The sequence below is a fragment of the Pelophylax lessonae genome (assembly GCF_965119305.1).
Source record: "Pelophylax lessonae genome assembly, chromosome: 4".
NCBI classification, from domain to species: Eukaryota; Metazoa; Chordata; class Amphibia; order Anura; family Ranidae; genus Pelophylax; species Pelophylax lessonae.
In genome coordinates, this window is record NC_138771.1 from 213,700,215 (window position 1) to 213,718,803 (window position 18,589).

An 18,589-nucleotide genomic window follows, 5' to 3' on the forward strand; every position below is an offset into this window, starting at 1 on the left:
ATACTCTACTGCTATTCCACTGAAACTGAGATATGGTTGCAGGAAGTAGGGTATTGACTGAGGGGACCACCCCTTGAGGGTGGGATATGTTAAAAGCTTTAATGTTAACATATTCTGTTGCCTAGCTACTCCTTCGGAGCAAAGTCTAATACTCCATATGTGACGAATATGAAGAGGCGGCGACTGTCGGAGGACTCAGAGAAAGGAATTTTACAGGTAAGATTTTACAAAAATTCTGTTTTTTCTCCTTCATTGATATGCGCTTATGAGGCTGCATTGGTGAGTGGCACTGGTGGGTGCTGATGGGTGGCACTGAAGGATACCAATAGGTGGCACTGATGGGCACTGGTAGGTGACACCTATAGGCGGTACTGATTGACAGCACTGGTAGGCAGCAGTGGTGGACACAGATGAGGTGGCAGTGGTTCTCTCTGTGTTGGAGACTGACGTCACTCTGACAGAAGCTGTTGATCGTCCTTTTTTTTTCTCATGCTGACAAGCCAATTACGGGCTCTGTTTACATCACACGATCAGGTGTCATTGGCTGACAGCTGATCACGTGGTAAGGGGCTGGGATCGGCCCCTTACTCTGATCTATTATCAGCCCAGTCTCGTTCACGGGTGGATGTACATGGACGCCCTCCTGGCAATTTAGGCCCATGCTGTAGCAGTCTTTCGGCTATAGCTTGGGCAGGAAGAAGTTAATAAAATATCTCATATCTCTATTAAAAAGACTGTGTTAAGAATGCCCTTTACATTTGTAATTGCTGGGGAGAATGCCCTTTACATTGGTGGGGAGAATTCCCTTTTATATTGACCTGAGAAGAGAAGAATTGGGGCTGCTCTGTGCAAAACCGTTGCACAAAGAAGGTAAGTAAAACCTATTAATAAAAAATAAACTTTTGGCACAGCAACCTTCATTTCTCTTACTGCAGTGGTTGACAAGCATCATAGGCAATGTAGTGTGTCTTTTATTTATACTTATGTTGAGTTCTTTTCTTTTCCTGCCTCTCCCGTGCAAGGCCTTCTTTTACTGGCACGGGAATATACAACTATTGGGCGCATCACTGTGCAGCCGTCCCACTAATTTCTATTGAGACATGCGACTGCATGGACACATCTGCTGAATCCTAATATAACACGCAGGTGGATGCAGGTCCCAAAACGCACCTTATGTGCCTTCGGGGAACCTCACTCACCCGCATTAAATATTGGGACACTGTGGCTGTGCCCAGACAGGACATATTAGGACACAGCGGCTGTGTGTCCTATTCCTTTATATTATGTCCCAGTAGAAATTAATAGGATGCTGGCAACGAGATGCACGAAACAGCTGTGCATCCCCATGCCGGTATAAGAAGACCCTGCACTGGGGACACGTCTGCACCCCATGTGAATGGGGCCTAAATATGGAATGCAAAATATTTTTAATATTGTATTTACATTTCCTGCCTGCATATGTGGTTCTGAGGTCCTTTTTTATATTTGACTGCTTTGCTAAAAGGAACCTGTATTCTGGGATAAATAGGTTAAATTCATATTGCACTATAGCTGAATGAATCAAAGAACTGACACGTCTCCCTGCCTTCCAATTACAGGTGCATATGGAGATTTATTTAAAGCTGAGCTACAAGAAACCTAAAAAACGATCTCTTGCTAGTGAAGCTGGTTAAATGCTTGAAAATTAATGGCCTGCCTACCACTATAATAAACATGTAATGAGGAAAACATGAAAGGGGGGGGGGCGAATTATACTGATTTTTTTTTTTTTTTTTTGCTTCAAATCACTGAGCCAAAATGAATATATAGATTCCCCCCCCCCCCCCCCCCCCACTGATCCGGGCGCTCACTTTCTGATAAAATATGGGATCCAAGCTGTTTGAAAAAAAAAAAAAAGGCACAGTTACAGCTGTAATGCCAAAAATCGACTGCCTCGCTGTCCCTCTGCAGACTCGCCTGCTCCAAAGGTCTGGTACCTTGTTTTTGGTTGAATGACCACCCCTCTATCTGAATGAGCAGGGCATCATGGGGGGGAGACACACCACATATTGATTTGATTTCGATTTTTTTTTTTTTTTTTTTTCACTCACTTTTGCATTTTTTTATTAATAAAATTAAACCATTAAAAAAAAAAAAAAAAAAAAAAAATATATATATATATATTAGTGTGTGTGTATATATTTCTGAAAGTATTCTTACTTTACATTTTTTCACACCTGCCCAAAGCTTTTGCACAGTACTGTATATAAAATGAATACAATGTGCTCCTACGATACTATGTTTAAATAGTATACTCTATTATGTAATAACAAATTCTAGCGCTCGCTACTTGCTTTTTACACTTTTTCTATCTAACTGAAAATTGGTTGGACTTGATGGAATTTTTTTTTTTTTTTTTTTTTTTTTGTCCAACCTAACTACGTAATTATGAAAATCATAGTGAGTCCTTCCTCTATATCTGTTGGTATTGTGTATATGCTGGAATAGCAAAAGTTCAGATTACACAGACTGTTCACAGCATAGTAGAAAGTTAGCTTGGTGGGAATACGGGAGTAGGCTTGACACAGGACTTTCTAGCTGCGGTAGGTCTGTTAGTCTTTCAAAAGCATTCCACTGACTTTTTTGTTCCTTTAATTCTCCAGGTTTTTTTTTGCTGGAACTAATTCTATAATGCAGGAAGGCCGACCACAGGAGGTAAGAGTCGCGGTGTCTGGAATATGTACAGAATATAGTGTGCACAGTATCGAGCTAAAATGGCCCTGCTAGTAAGGCTCCTGGAACTCTACAGAGACCAAGGCTGATTTGAAGATGAGCAATTACCTTTGGCATGTAGTCATGCCTTGGATTTTAAGAAACACTTGGGTATCTCATTCTGGGAGTACCATTTTGAGATATGCTAGAGAATGGTTATGTTGAGTTTCTTAAAGGCCCCCACCTGACCTTGGAAAGGTCAGAAGTTTGCTCATTAGGCTGGGAATCACCTGTAGGGGAACAGGAATGTGTTTTCCAGGTGTAAAACGCTTCTAGGATTTACTTAAATACTGGCTTCACTAAAAATGAATGATTTGGGCATCTAATGATGAAATAAAGTAAAATGCTCCCATTTGTGCACTTCTACAGGTTTTGTGTTGGAAAATATTAAGAATGATCTGTTCACTGCTGACCATGTCTGCCATTGAATGCCCTAAAATGCTCAGGATAGCAAGTTTCATTTTGCTGGTGAAGAGCTCTTCTCACGTCTTGTCCAAAAATCCAAGCTAATATATGTCAAAGCTTTCTGAAAAAACTGCAGTGCCACTGTACTTCAAACACAGTGGATTCTATTTACCAAAGGATCTTGCATGCCATATTTAGATCTCGTGACTCATTTGACCTAAAATATCTCATGCAATTTTGAAAAAGTAAATTCATTTTTTACTGCCAAAATAACTAACTCACAGTATATGCCACATTAGATGGACATTAAAATCAGGTTACAAAAATGAGCATGTTTGTTAAGTAAGCAGTGGTCTAGCCACATGTTATTTAACCACTTAAGCCCCGGAGGATTTTCCTGCTAAAAGACCAGGGGGTATTTTGCGATTCGGCACTGCGGGACTTTAACGGACAATTGCGCGGTCGTGCGACGCTGTACCTAAACGATTTTGACGTCCTTTTTTTCCCACAAACAGAGCTTTCTTTTGGTGGTATTTGATCACCTGTGCAATTTTTTGATCACGCGCTATAAACAAAAAAAGAGCGACAATATTGCAAAAATAGCAATATTTTTCACATTTTTTTTTATATGAAATTCCCCCCCAAAAAAATGTAAAAATCAAAATTTTTTAACATTTTTGGCCAATTTGTTTTATCCTACCTATGTTTGGTAAAAAAAATCGCAAAAAGCGTATTTTGATTGGTTTGCGCAAAAGTTATCGCGTTTACTAACAAAGGGAAAGATTTTTGTCGGTTTTTTTTTTTTTTAACGCGTAATGGCGGCGATCTGCGATTTTTTTTTTTTTGCGGTACTGCGACATTGCGGCGGACAGATCGGACCCTTGACTGACATTTTTGACACTTTTGGGGTTACCAGTGACATTTCTACAGTAATCAGTGCTATACATATGCACTGTTACTGTAAAAATACACTGGCAGTGAAGGGGTTAACTTTATTTGGGAGGGAGGGGCTGTGTGTGTCCCTAGGGGCGTGATTCTTACTGTGATTGGCTGTGGCTCTAGCTGTAAGGACACTGATCAACGGATCTACATACTAGATCCGTGTGATCAGTGTCTTTACAGCGAGGAGAATGACAGGCAGCTTGTTTACACAAGCTGCCTGACATTCTCCCTCTCCCCCGACGATCGCCGAGTGGCCGGCGGACATCGGGTCCGCTGGTCACACGCGCGGGGGGGGGTCCGTGACCGCGCCTCCGCGGGCACGCGCTCGCTCCCCAGACCCTCCCAGGCTAGTGACGTTAATTAACGTCACTCTGCCTGGCAGGGGCTGACCGTCGCAGTAATTCTACTTGCGGCGGTCGGAAAGCGGTTAAGAAATGTTTAATTTAAGAAATGTTTCAAAGTATTATCGTAATAGCCAGTTTTTAAGGAGCTGGTGTCCTAACAACCATGACTCATCCCTGCTGTCGGAGGATTCCCAGTTGAAAGCATAATGTAGTAAACGAAAGAGCCAACCTTTTAGAAAAAAAAAACAAAACAAAAAGTGTGAGCTCCATACTAGGCCTTTATCCGAGTATGCAGCCTGACAGGCCAGATGGAGAGGGTGTGGGCGAATAAGCATGTGCCCCCCCCCCCCCGTAATGCGGAGGGTGGGGCTTTGCAAAGCCCCTTGTCCCGATTTTGACAAGGACAAGGGCCTTTTCCCCAAAAACTCTGGCCCAGTGGTTGTGGGGGTTCAGGCGGGTGACTTATCAGAATCTGGGATACCACTTTAACAGGGGGACCCCTAGATCCTGGCTGCCCCCATGTAAATTAGTATGTACCCCAAGAATGCAAGACCTTTTTATTAAAAACTTTTTAAAACCATATCCTCCAAAGTACATCCATCGTCAATCATGAACGCCACCTTCCAAAAAAAAGCCCCCTGGAACGACCAATTTGTTGCTTGGCTCCCGCCAACTGACACGCCCTGCCGCTTATGTAAACAAGGAAGCGGGGTCGACTGTCATGAGTGGGCAGAGGCACCTGGTGACATCATTGGCCGCACATTGTCACATCCATATTTGGTCAGTGACTGTGTCAGGTGTCCTCACCTCCTTGTTGCATCATTGAACAAACATAATGCATCTATGCCAGATCAGTGATGTCACCAGGTGGCCCCGCCTACTCGTGATGTCATTGTTCATGCACCTTTGTTTACATAAGTGGCAAGGGATAGTGGCTTGTCAGTTGGAGCCAAGCAACAGACCTGTCATGGTGAAGTGCCCCCCCCCCCCCCTGTCATTCTTTTGTATACATTCTGCTGTCCACTGGGAATCCTTAACTAGAAGTCCTGAGCTGAACTGTCACATTTAGCAGTAGTAGGAATGCCACTGCTAAATGTTTTGCTGTAGGATGCAAAAAACAATGTTCAATACCAAAAAAAATAGAAAATTAGCTGTGTGGTGTGTTTTTTTTTTTTTTAACGCAGATACTTATGCAGTGTTTAACTGTTAAAACAAAAAGTGCAATAAGCCCAATATCTTCTTGTACTAGATATTGTTTTAGTGACATATTGTTTCTGATAACCAGCTTATGGTTTTACTCTTCTTGTAAGTAATTGTTTTGTTGCTGGCATTTTCCATGTTTAGAGTTTTATTTCTGAATGAATTGGTAATTATAATATTTTGATTTTACTGATGACCTTGAATTTTTGCAGGTTGGTACACAACCAATGGCAGAATCTGGTGTATCAGAGGATGGACCGGCTGATTCTTCTGAATCCCCACACATCTGTGAGTAGTAAGATACCTCCATCTGATGATTACTTACTGCTAATGAAGAAATCCCAAATGAGTAGACCTGTGAGGAAAGACAGAAGGAAGCTACTATTGCTGACTTGTATTTAAAAGATTAAGACTTTATGGCTGTTATTGTGATGTTGGCTTCACTACCTGAAGAATCATGGAGCTGGAAAATGAATGAGAATAGGGTGGACCTCTGGCTGCATGCTTGCATCAGAAACAGGGCCATCTTACCAAATGGGCATGCTGGGCAGTTGCCCGGGGGCCCCATTTGCCCAGGGGGCCCCACCTGACCAGCGACCCAGCCCCAGCCAAGCATTAGTCCTGATTCCCGTGTGCATCCCACCGCCAAACTTAGCAGGTGGCAAGCGCCTGTTGGCCCTCCGCTGCTGTCAGGCCACTTGGGCCAATGAGGGAGAGCCCACAACTGCAGCAATGCCTGTCTGCCTCCACGGGAACAGTCACACACAGGACAGTCAAGTCTGACTCCCGTACGTGTGTGTGTTCACCGGACCCAGCCGCCGAACTTGAAACCTGTCATTAGCCTGGCACTGCTGTACCAACACATATAGCCTTATTGATAATTTTCATTTTTATTCTCGTGGGTGATTGTTTAGGCAGGGCCCCAGTGCACTGCATTGCCCGGGGCCCTTTAATGCTCTTAAGATGGCACTGACCAGAACAGTAACTCATTTAGCATCTTTCAAGGACAACTATGGTTATACTTGTAATTTTTGTTTTTCCTCCATACAGCAAAAAAGTCTTTGCACGATAACCAAAACATTTCATTTGATGTAATTTTATGCTGCCAATGTTTCCTATGTTTAATACTTTTGAATACATTCACCAGAAGCAAGTACAGGAAAAATAAATAGTCTAAATTTGATTTTTTTTTTTTTTTTTTTTTTTTTTTTTTTTTTGCGGAATGTTTCAGATATGATATGTTGAAGCCAGGAGGCAATAGGCAATTTTTTTAGGAAGTCTGCAAGCCCTCATATCTCTCATGGCAGGGCACATGAGCGCAGTTTGTTTTTAAAATGGAAAAAAACATGTTTATCTGTTTCTCAAGTATTAAAAAAGAACTCATTCCCTGCCTATTCCCTACATTTCCTCAATATTTAAGTATGTTTGATGTTTTTTTGTTTAAGCTTGTGCATGTAAATAAGGGGCAAATGGATGACATACTAAATAGCGACCCTATGAATGATGGCAAAGTACCCCTGAAACAGCTAGCATATGTGTGAAGCAGGAAGGAGCCAAGTTAAAAGGGTGCTTAAAAGCATTAAATGTAAAGTCCACCTTTTTGTGACCATAGTTCATGTCGCGCCCATATTTAGGTTATAACATAAAACATGGTGACATTCCTTATCCCACAAAACATCCCCCTTCTCCTTCCCCACACTTGCCTGAATCACTGTGTTGTTCTCCTCCAAAACATTATTCTGTTATCTTTTTAGCATAGCTGTGCATACACAGCCTCGTCGTCCAATCACAGATTTTTATTTTTTATTAGCGGTATCTGTGAAAGGAACACTACAAGCCCCATCTTCCACTGTGGCAGAGATACTCGTAGATCTCAATGGGTCATTGGTTACCACACTTCACTGTAGTCCATTGATTATTTTCCTCCAGCTCCATAATGGTAGGCCTATACCTCTGTACGAACCTAGGGTTGGTGGAAGATTCTGCAGGAGCCTTAACGTTGCACATGCAATGCACTGATCTTGTTTGCACTGCTATGCAGGCTCCAATGTGGAAAAAAAGCAAACATTTTTTTCTTTTATTAATGTGGTACATTAAAGGGAAAGAAACCTAGATGGGCTATCCCTTTTTTAAATGCTTTCAAATAAAACTTTGATTAAAAAAATATATCAAGTGGATCAATGGCAAATGTGCAAATAAACAATTTATACCCAAACGCAGCAATTTAGAAGTAATTAATAAAAATTCACAAATTTCAAAAAATCTATGAATACATACTATGCACTCTTAAAGTAAATAATGTGCACAGGTGCATAAATGAAACCTAAATGGAGGTTTGACTATAGTGAAAAGTCTAACCAAAGATTCAAAGTCCACAAATTTTTCCCAATTTTTCCTGCTGCTGTGAAATCCCCTAACACTCCAGTGTAAATCCACATACTCCCCCCCCCCCCCCCCTTCATGTGTACAAACTTGCCAAAGATGGGAGACTCCTGAGCTATAAGAGGTCAACACCGCATAACTGGAGTAAGCTCATGATTTCTGCAACTCCCACCACCAGATGGCTCCAATACTATCCCAAGGCTCAGTAGATATAAACTTTATTAGCCATTTGCTTATTCTACCAAATCCTTTTTGTTTACTCCTTTTGTTTTTCTCATTCTTGCCTAGCGGATGCTGATGCTTTTAGGATTCTGTGGGAGATGAAATTGAAGAAAAGATCGAAATGTCCATCACTTCCAGAAACCGTGACTGAGCTTAGCACAGAGGATGGAAGTAAAGTGTACATTGTAGGCACTGCTCACTTTAGTGACAGCAGCAAGCAAGATGTGGTAAAGGTAATAGCCAAGCCGGCTTTAACATTGTTGGCCCTTATGTAGATTTATCAGAACCATATTGCAGTTTATGATTTAGGAAAAGATATTTGAATGTTCAGAAGTATAATGCAGCTTATGACAAAACAGTGTTAAAGTGTAACTAAAGGCAAAACGTTTTTAGTTTTGGATAGATTGGAGAGGAATTAGAACACTTGTCAGTTTTTATTGCTGTCTGTGCCCTGTTAATGAGATTCACCCTCTCTATTTGTCCTGTTTACCATTATCTTTGAAAGTCAAATTTAAAAGAAAATTTTGGGTTGTCTTCAGAAAAGTAATAGAAGGGAAATCTTCCGTTGGGGGACACCAGTTCTGGTTACCTGAGGGTCCCCAAAGGATACCCTTAACTACTTGTGGACTGCCCACCGTACATATACTGCGGCAGGGCGGCTGCTCTGTGCTAGATCTGACATTTCCGGGTCTGATGCGCCCTGTTCTGGCTATGGCACAGGAAGGTAAATCTCCCCAATTGAGCACAGATGGCAAAAAATAAACCAGCAAGGGATATGAACCTGTCTTAAGCTGGATACACACTATACAACTTTTGTTGGTAGATTTCCTTAACATTTACCATTAACTATGTAGTGCAAGGGCCTGCCTCATTGCATACAAATTGAAAGTGCTTAGGTCTGACCTCCATATTTTATGGTTTTGGTAAGTCTAAAGGAAAAAATCCAAACAAAATTGTATAGTGTATCTATCCAGCTTTACTCTGTCCAATCAAAGGAAATTTTTTTAAAAAAATTGCCTACGGTTCTACTTTTAAGTGTGACTTCTACAGGAGATCATCTGAAATGTGTTAGTTTCCTCAGACTTTAGGTGTGACAAAAGCTTACTTTTCTCTTTTAGACCATTCAGGAAGTACAACCTGATGTTGTTGTGGTTGAGCTTTGCCAGTATAGAGTATCTATGCTAAAGATGGATGAAGAGACATTATTGAAAGAAGCCAAAGAAATTAATTTTGAGAAGCTTCACCAAGCTATTAAACAGGTATCTTTTTGTTTTACTCATTTCACAGTAAAGTATGCCTATAACCCTATGTGTACCACTCAGGAGACCTTTTTTTTTTTTTTTTTTTTTTTTTTCCTTTTAGAAATCCAAAGAAAGCAGATGACCATACATGTTTTTAGAGTCATTTGTTGATATGTGCAGTTATATATTTTTAAATTTATTACGCTTTTTTTTGAAAAATCACTTTTAGCAGCTATTAATCTGTACTAACAGCCCTGAGTCATGTTCTGAATTGAAAAGTAGAAATAGGTTTACGTAAGAAGGCTGATTCAAGACAGTGATGTAGACCTAACCGCATGTACCAGTGACTAGTGTGCAGTATGAGAGGAGCTGTTGAGAAAAAAAAAAAAAGCGGAGGATTTTTTTCTTCCTTTCTGTGAAAACTGAACGATGATTAGTCAGACATCTCTCAACAGATTAGCCATCCAAAATACTAAAACTGTGCCAGCTGCTATCTTTTTAAGGCAAATCTGTTTTCAAAAGGTATAACTTAAGTTACTAGTTGTTTTGTCACCCCCCCCCACCTCTACTAACTAGTTTGAATGGATTCTCTATTATTACACACAACTTTTAATTAATCCTCTGCACAATGCTATACACCCTTAAAGGATAAGTTCTCCTTCGGGAACATGTTGAATGTTCCCGCTCCTACAGCCACTCAGCGATCAAAGCCCTCTGTGTGACAGCAGTATGGGTTGAAGTTCTCCGTATCAGCTGTCACTTTTTGAAGTTCTGTGAATAAATCAACTATAAGTTCGGACAGCCTTTGCAGCTGTTGACTTGTAGTTCTCAATTAACTACTATGGTGCTGCAGAGCGCTCTGGTAGTTCATTGATTATTTCTATCATTGTGAAGAGGTACAGGCAGACAGCTCACACTGACAAATTTGCAGGAGTCCTGCATGGCATCAGTGATCTGCTGATCGCTAGTGCAATGCTTTCCAGGCTCCTTTTAGTAAAAAAAAAAAAAAAAAAAAAAAAAAAACCCCACACAGAATAAGCATTTAACAATTTAGTTAAAAAAAAAATTGTTAAATGCTTATTCTGTGTGGGGGTTTTTTTTTTTCCTTTTAAAAAAGGAAGGGTCCGCTGTGGTACAGATTTTAAGTCCATTGCTCTAATAACTTTCACACTTCATTAATGATCTACTAGGAAGTTCTGTATCAAATATGTGAATATTTACAACTCATTTTGTCTATGCTACAAGATATAGGGAATTTTATGATATCCATAATATCTTCATTGTTTCTTCCACTACTGAAGACAGTCTTTTCCTTTTTTTTGTTTGTTTTTTAATTTGTGCTTTTGAATACAAATTATTTAATAAAAATTGATTATGCAAAAAAAAAAAAAAAAAAAGTACAGGGTTTATTAAACAAAGTGGCAACTTAAAACAGTAAGAGGAAAAAGCACACATATAGGTAACACTGGTGTGGTGAGCCAGTCTGGTCCCGCTGTGGTGGATTTGGAGCAAAGCCCTCGGCTGTGCTGGTGACTCCTGGGGTCCCTAGGGGAGGCGAAAGTGACGACGGCTCCGAAAGAGTAAGTGGTGGGGGGTGGCCTGTGTGCTCCTTTTATCAGGCCATCGCCCACTGCTTCCTATTTCAGTGCTGAGGTCACTTCTGCTGGGTTCACACTAATGCGGTGCAGGAACCACAGCGATTCCTGTTCGGGTTCCTGCACCGCAACAGAATCACAGGGAGTTTACACTGCGCTCTGTGAAAAGCTGGGGGTGTCAATATAAAGTTGACACCCAAAATTGGTTTGCAGAACGCAGTGCGAACTATGGAATCAGTCGCATGGGTCTGAACACCCATGCGATCCAATTCCAGTGGGAAAAGGGTCCTGCGCCTTTTTTTTTTTTTTTTTGCGAAGATCCAGTGCGAATGGAGTCATACAAAATGTATGGCTCAATTTGCACCGCTCTGAATTTGCATGTCATTTGTACAGGAATCCGGTGCAATTCCTGTACAAATGACATGTGATGCAGTACACTGCATCAGTGTGAACTTAGCCTTACTGTTGTAAGTTGCCACTTTGTTGTTTAAGTCAGTACTTTTAGTTGCCACTTTGTTGTTTAAGCCAGTACTTTTATGCTATACTTAGAAGGCACTGTTTCTCTTTTCATTTATACACTCTCATTTTAGTACATCAGCATTGAATTGGCAGTACAATTAATCATTTATATTTACAATCCAATACAAGTAGAGGTGCACTAAATGAAGATTTTGGTACCAAAAATGCAGGATGCACTTTCCCGAAAATTAGTTTTTAAAAAATATGTATTTTTTTTTACATAATAGTATTTACATTTTGACTTTTTAATTAATATAAAGAATTAAATAAATATTTTATAATTGGCACCTTTTTAGCGCAAGAAAAGCTCCAGAAAAATGTATCTCTTTTAAATTCTATGTATGTCCTCACACTGGTCCATTGCGCTTTCGTTGTGGTGTTTAAAAAATCCTGCTTGCTGCATTTTTGGTCAGTTAAAAAAAAAAAAATGGCACCTAAAACACCCTCCCTCTTGTAATGCATCAATAACGCACCCATGTTACGTTTTTGATGCAGTTTTTTTATCACATGACCTATGAAAAATCAGGGCTTGGTAAATATTTGTCACAGAATTCAAGGGAGTAGGCTAGAAATAATTGAAATACATGTGGAAATGAAAATATATGATTTTAAATCTTAACCCCATGTTTAAGTAGAAGCAGCACCATTTATAAGCCTATTCCCATCAGTATAGGTCAGTGATGGAGAACCTTGGCACCCCAAATGTTTTGGAACTACACTTCCCATAATGCTCAACTACACAGAGTGCATGAGCATCATGGGAAATGTAGTTCCCAAAACATCTGGGGTGCCAAGGTTCGATATTGAGAGCTCAACCTCTACGTGTTACGCCACCAACGCACATGGCTTCATCTGGAGGGAAGCCGAGCCGCAGTGGTGGGGTAAGTGTATATGAAAAGGCAATATTAATGGCCATGTATCCACTTCCGGTTCACGCATGCGGAATTGCACAGAAATTCGCAATTGCACGCAAAAATCCACGCATGCGCAATAAAAAATAGAAACGGCAACCTATAAAGTGTAATGCAATACAAATGGCGCACAAGTGCTGTGCACACACAATGCGCTCCTGAGTTAGCGCATACGGGATTGCTAAAAAATAATAGTTACTACTACAAGAAAGGACTACAAGAAAATTCCTACAAAAAAAGGGGAAATCTTGGTAGCTAAACAGATAAGAGACCATACTCCAATCTGGAGACATAAATATAAACAGGCAAATCATGATTAAACAATAATGATGCTAAGAATCAATAGGTAAAATAAATAAAAATCAAGGTAAGGACTAGAGAATTAACAATTTATAGCATAAAAATGAATGTGGTAAAATTATACATGTCTGTGGAGTGAATCCTAAAACCAAGTAATAAAAATACGAATGTATAAAGTATATAATATTTAAACTACTGTTTGTATTATGTAGTCAAGAGGTGACATTCTGGGCAACTAAATAGACTCGCCATAGATCTATACGTAGCTGGAATGCCAAAGAATGTTGGAATAGAAATATTAATACATGAAGATGGAGAACTAGCATGATAAACTATGTGCTGGTAAAATAATTGTGTAGGTTAGGAGTAACCTTTATCCTGATGTATTATGCAGTAATGGCCATGTTCAACTAAATGCTGATAAATGGTCTGTAGGCTGGCAAATATATGCACATTGGTCTAATAATTAATAAAACAAAATTATATCAAATTCAGTGTTATGGCCTGGATGGAGGGTCTGCATCTCATGTATCCAAAAGGATTCCTGCTGACTCAAAAGTATTAATTTTATTACTTCCCCCTCCAGTGGGGATGGTATTTTTCAATTCCCCAAAACATTTAGGAGAGGGATCTTTATTATGATGGGTGGCATAGTGTTTTTAAATACTTTGTTTAGGGTAACCTTTAATAATGTTTTGGATGTGTTCTCTAATTCTCTTGCACATTGGTCTTTTTGTTCATCCAATATATTGGATCTGGTATGAGCATTGGAGGGCATACCCTATTCCCTCTGTTCTACATGTTATGCAATCTCTTATTTGATATTCATTTTCTGTTGTAGCTTTGAATGTAGTTCTTTTGATCTTTTTATTAGTTGTGATAAATGCAAAACATTGTCTACAAGGAAAAATCCTTTTCCTGAGAGAAAAAAGTAAAATTCTGTTTAGTGGGGGCATCTACTATATTTTTGCAATCTTGTGGGGGCTCTTCTATACATAATCTTTGGTTGTGTAGGTAACCCTTGATTAATGTGCTTGTCTGCTGTCAGGATCGGCCAATGTTTCTTAAATATTTTTTTCTAGTTTCCTGTGTTGTACAGGATAATTGAGATATTCTCATGTGTCTGTCCTGTTATCTAATGAAAGTTTCCTGGTATTTCTTTTGCACAAACCTCTGGGCAGTCATAGATACCAGTTCTTTAAAATCATTCTCCTCTGTACAATTTATTTTAAGCCTCATAATTTGGCCCTTTGGAATATTTAGTAGCCACAGGCACAGTGGCAACTATTAATGGGTATGTATCAGTTTTCTATCTACGGTACTAAAATATGTCTTTGTTTTGAATGTTCCAGCGCTCATTGTTCTGGTTAAATCTAGGAAATGTATCTGTTTTGTATTGTACTTCCAGGGAAAGGTGATGTTCCTATCATTTGAGTCCAAGCTATTAAAGTACGAGAGAAATGTGCTTTTATCTCTTTTCCAAATTATAATGAAATCAATGTATCTTCTGTACATTTTTAGCTCTTTGGGGAGTGGCTTGATAAATTTTACTCTTCTCCCATTCTACCATCAAAATATTAGCCACACTCAGTGCAAAACATGCCCCCAGTGCGATACCTTTGATTTGTTTATAATAAGTATTGTACCAAAAATAATTAAGAGCTAGGCAGTAATCTAAACATTTAACCAAGTATGCTTGTTGTTTCCTCGATTTATCACTTCATTTTTTCAATGCCCATTTTATTGCGTTCATTGCTTCTTGATTTCCTATGATTTTGTGTACAGCTAATTAACATCGGCTGTAGCTAGAATGTATGGTCCTTCTTCTTCTAATCAGATTTCTTCTAAGAGTTGTGTTAGATGCTTCACGTCTCAAATATGCTTTAGTTTTTTGGGCTAGAGGTTGCAAGTTCTAATCATTGTATTGACCCATCCTGGCTCCGACAGATTGGATTTCGATAACAATAGGATGCCCTGGAGGATTTGTATTATTTGTATACATCTTATAGCGCTTAGTGCTTTTTGGGCCTTCTGTCATCAGACGTACGTGGCGCAGGTTTGCAAGGCGGTCACTTGGTCGTTGGTGCACACTTTTACTAAATTCTACGAAGTAGATGTTTTGGCTTCTATGAATGCTTCCATTTGCTGCAAAGTTTTGTAGAATGCTGTACAGAGGGTCTATTCCCTCTTTGGGGGTGTATTGTTCAGGTTAGGCTCATTTGTTTTTTGTTGAGCTCCTGTTTACCTGGTTGGCTATTGTTTTTAGCCTTTTGGATTTTTTGTTGTCTCACCCCTTATATATGGCACTGCTTGGGGACGTCCCTGTGTTTCTAAAAAAATGAAGAGCTGTGTCAGCCAATGAACAAAAACAGAAGATTTGGATTTTTGTACATACCGTAAACCCACCCCTCTACGGAGTTTTAATACTTCTAACACTGCTTGTTACTAAACTGAAGGCCAATAGCAGAGAGAGGAATGTATACCACCTAAGACTGCCCATAGACATAGCCAAGCCTTTTTTCTGCCTATTGTCCTACTCCTGTAGGAGGCAGTATAACCCTGTGGTTCTGAATAATGAAGAGCTGTGCCTGTCAACTCAGAGAAATTAGTTTTACGGTAAGTACAAAAATCCAATTTTTACAGTTGGTACATAAATCCTATTTTTCAGATTACATAAAAATCATAGCTGCTTGTAAGAATGAAGCTTCCATTTTTTTCCTTTTTTTTTTCTTTTTTTTAAAACGTGAATACAGTGTTCTTTGCATTATTGTATATTTCATTATGGATTTCTTTTCCTTTTTGTTCTTGTGCCAGAATGGAGTTATGTCCGGTCTAATGCAAATCCTCTTATTGAAAGTGTCTGCGCACATCACAGAACAGCTGGGAATGGCCCCAGGTGGTGAGTTCAGAGAGGCCTTCAAAGAGGTGAGACATTTAATGATTTTAGTGGTATATAGCAGAACACAGATGGAGGGCTATAGTCGCCTTCTCTTGAAGGCAGTAGACTAAACAAGAGCAGTAATAAACCTATTCCTTTAACTCTTCATTGCCCTCCATAATCTCTCAAATGTTATTTCTTTACTTTATTACTTTGATTAGAAGGCGGGAAACTTCTTTGTAAATTAGAATAAACTATTATGATGCATAAACCTTCTGATAAGTAAAATGATCCATTGTCCTACCCACTCCCTATAAAGTGAAAAGTAATATTATTATTATTATTATTATTATTATTATTATTATTATTATTCATCAATCGTTATTTATTTTATTTTTGTGGTTGTGCTACTTGAAGTTGAACTCTGAGCAATTTTATTTCCCCATGCAGTGGGGCTGTTGGTGTCACTGCATGGGTTAACTGCTGTATTTTTATTTTTTTTTTGTAAGGGTTCGGAGAGCCGAGATATACCCACCTAATCCTCCGATCCTTCCAGTGCAAGACCAGTCCTTGCGGTTCTTGCCAACCGCCACGTTCTTGTGCGGTGAACTGTTCCTGATGTCATCACGTCAATAGACTGTCTATGGACATGAAGACATCAGGAACAGTCGTTCCGCCCACACCCCCCCCCCCTCCCTGCTGGATGTTAGGGACAGCCGTTATCTGGGGGATCAGAGGATTGAGTAAGCATAGACTTTGTTACCCCTAGACAAAAATGAGCAGTCAAACCATGCAGTGTGGGCACAGCCACTATATTTGCCCTACCTGCAACATACACCCCCCCCCCCCCCCTGCATTGGTTCTGCACTGTATGTGATGACACTGGAAAGCCTGATATTTTTGTCTTTTCTCCTTCTCAGCAACCCCCCTCTCCCCAATTTAAGCAGGTGTCTCTTGCTGTAGGGTTCAGCTTTACATCTCTAGATAAATGTCCTGTTTTTTGACTACTATCTTACTATATTGCAATGACTAGAATTAATAGACTTAGCAGCCCAATACCCTTGTTTTTTGGTGGGCATGTTCATTTTCTCTTTTTGTTCATCGACTGATACAGCTCCTGATCTTCATAACCATTGGGTTATATTGCCCCCAACAGGAGTAGAACACTAGTCAGAAAAATAATTAGGTTAAACCTATGGGCAGTCCCAGGGGATATACTCCCTCTCTTTGCTATAGTGCCTAGTTCCTGGCTAGCATCTCAGCTCCGCGCTGGGTCAGCTGCAACATAGCCCCACTCGGCCCGAGTTGCAGCGTTCCTCCTGGCCAACAGCCCCCCTCCCCATTTCAATGGTGAGGGGTTCAGTCTAGAGCGGTGCCTGTCTGGTTCCTGGTATGGGGAGTAGTCCCCTCTCCCCTGGAGAGTTTTGGGGTGGACATGGCCCCTATTTAGAATGGTTGGACCCCCGGGTTCCCCTCCTTCCCGTCAGGCACCCTCTTTCATCTGTTCCCATCCTACCCCCATCCCCCCCTCCACTTATGTTGGGGCTATGTGGGTGGTCTGGTCCACCTCCTGGGATAGGGGCAGGGTGTTATGCTGGCAATGGGGGCCGGGGGGTGTAGCGGCCGCCCCCATGGAAAGAGGGGTTTCGCCGCCAGAGATGTTATCTTCCCCCCCCTAGTGTGAGGGATGCTTTAGAGTGGAGCAGGAACCGCTCTTACCATAGCTAGGGATTTAGCAATCCAAGCAGAAGAGAGATAGAGCTGGTATAGCCTTCTCCCACAAACATGAGATGACACTCTATGCTGTGAGTCTAAGCAAGAACTGTTTATTACATTCCAAGACATACAGTTTTACACACAGCTAAGAGGCACTCCCCTTAGCCTTGCAGAGGGGGGGGGAAGGGGACAAGGACCAACCAATGAGAACTGAAAATTTGTACATTGAAACAGGCAGTCTTAATACACACCCCCTGCGGAGAGATGTCTCCAGCTCAGACCATTGTCTGTGTCATGAATCCACACACTTAGACACAGGAACAGGAGGGGGATGGGCTGTAACATTATATTACATTAACTCAATGCCATGAATCATGCCATCTTCAGTTGTTCAGAGGATGAATAAAGGGAAAATAAAATGCAATAAAATGGCAATGTCCCAAACTCATAGGAAAATGACACGAATGGGTTTACAATCCAGGGACAGGGTGATCCGTCACACATAGTGACAGTTAGTACCGTCGCTGGGGGGGGTGCGCCGCTGGAGGCCCCCCATCCTGCCTGGGCCTGAGGTCTAGGGAACCCTCCGGGGTCCCTGAGAGCCTTGTGGTGCCATGCTGGGCCGCCATTTTGCTGTAGCCTGTGTTTCTATGCATGGCAGCCATGTTTGTGTAATCCAGGCAGCCATTTTGCGGTGGTTTGCCATTAAAAATAGCAGTGAGCATGACAGTGGAGCCCTGTGGGCAGTCATTTCGCCGGTGGGAGCCCCTGCTCATCCCCTGGTGATGACTCCTGGATCTTTTCACTTCCTCATCACTGCATGTGGAGTGCAAATTATCCTGGTGGCTGCAGGGTCTTGTTTCTGCTGGGTGGTGAATCTGGTGGGGTTCTCTTTCTGCTGAGGATCACTTGGTGCTTTTTTGCCTTGTGACTGGGTGGTGCTGCCAAGCGCGGTGGGATTTGTCCCTATGCAGTGTCTTACACTTTTTGTGGGGTCCCCCTAGTGACTCATGAAGTCTTTGGAGCACATCTACCCGCCTGATTCCCTCTCTGAGGCTGCGGAGCCCTCCGGATCCCAACCGTTCATCCATGCACTGACGGCGGTCCTGGAGTCCTTTTTGTGTTCCAGGTGGAGGTGGCTTTCCGGCAACGGGCTAGCGAAAAGCGCCCCCCCACCTCATCT

At 41.1% G+C, this 18,589-nt stretch overlaps 1 protein-coding gene across 1 annotated transcript in view; it reads left to right on the forward strand.

The window, feature by feature from the left end:
- Nucleotides 1-2,643: 2,643 nt before the first annotated feature.
- Nucleotides 2,644-18,589, forward strand: part of TRABD (TraB domain containing) — a 35,851-nt gene continuing 19,905 nt past the window's right edge. The window contains exons 1-5 of the mRNA XM_082256748.1: nucleotides 2,644-2,694; nucleotides 5,855-5,930; nucleotides 8,313-8,479; nucleotides 9,365-9,505; nucleotides 15,627-15,737. Coding sequence (XP_082112874.1) covers nucleotides 2,671-2,694; nucleotides 5,855-5,930; nucleotides 8,313-8,479; nucleotides 9,365-9,505; nucleotides 15,627-15,737 — 519 coding nt within the window. The 5' untranslated portion in view covers nucleotides 2,644-2,670. The remainder of the gene's footprint in view (nucleotides 2,695-5,854; nucleotides 5,931-8,312; nucleotides 8,480-9,364; nucleotides 9,506-15,626; nucleotides 15,738-18,589) is intronic.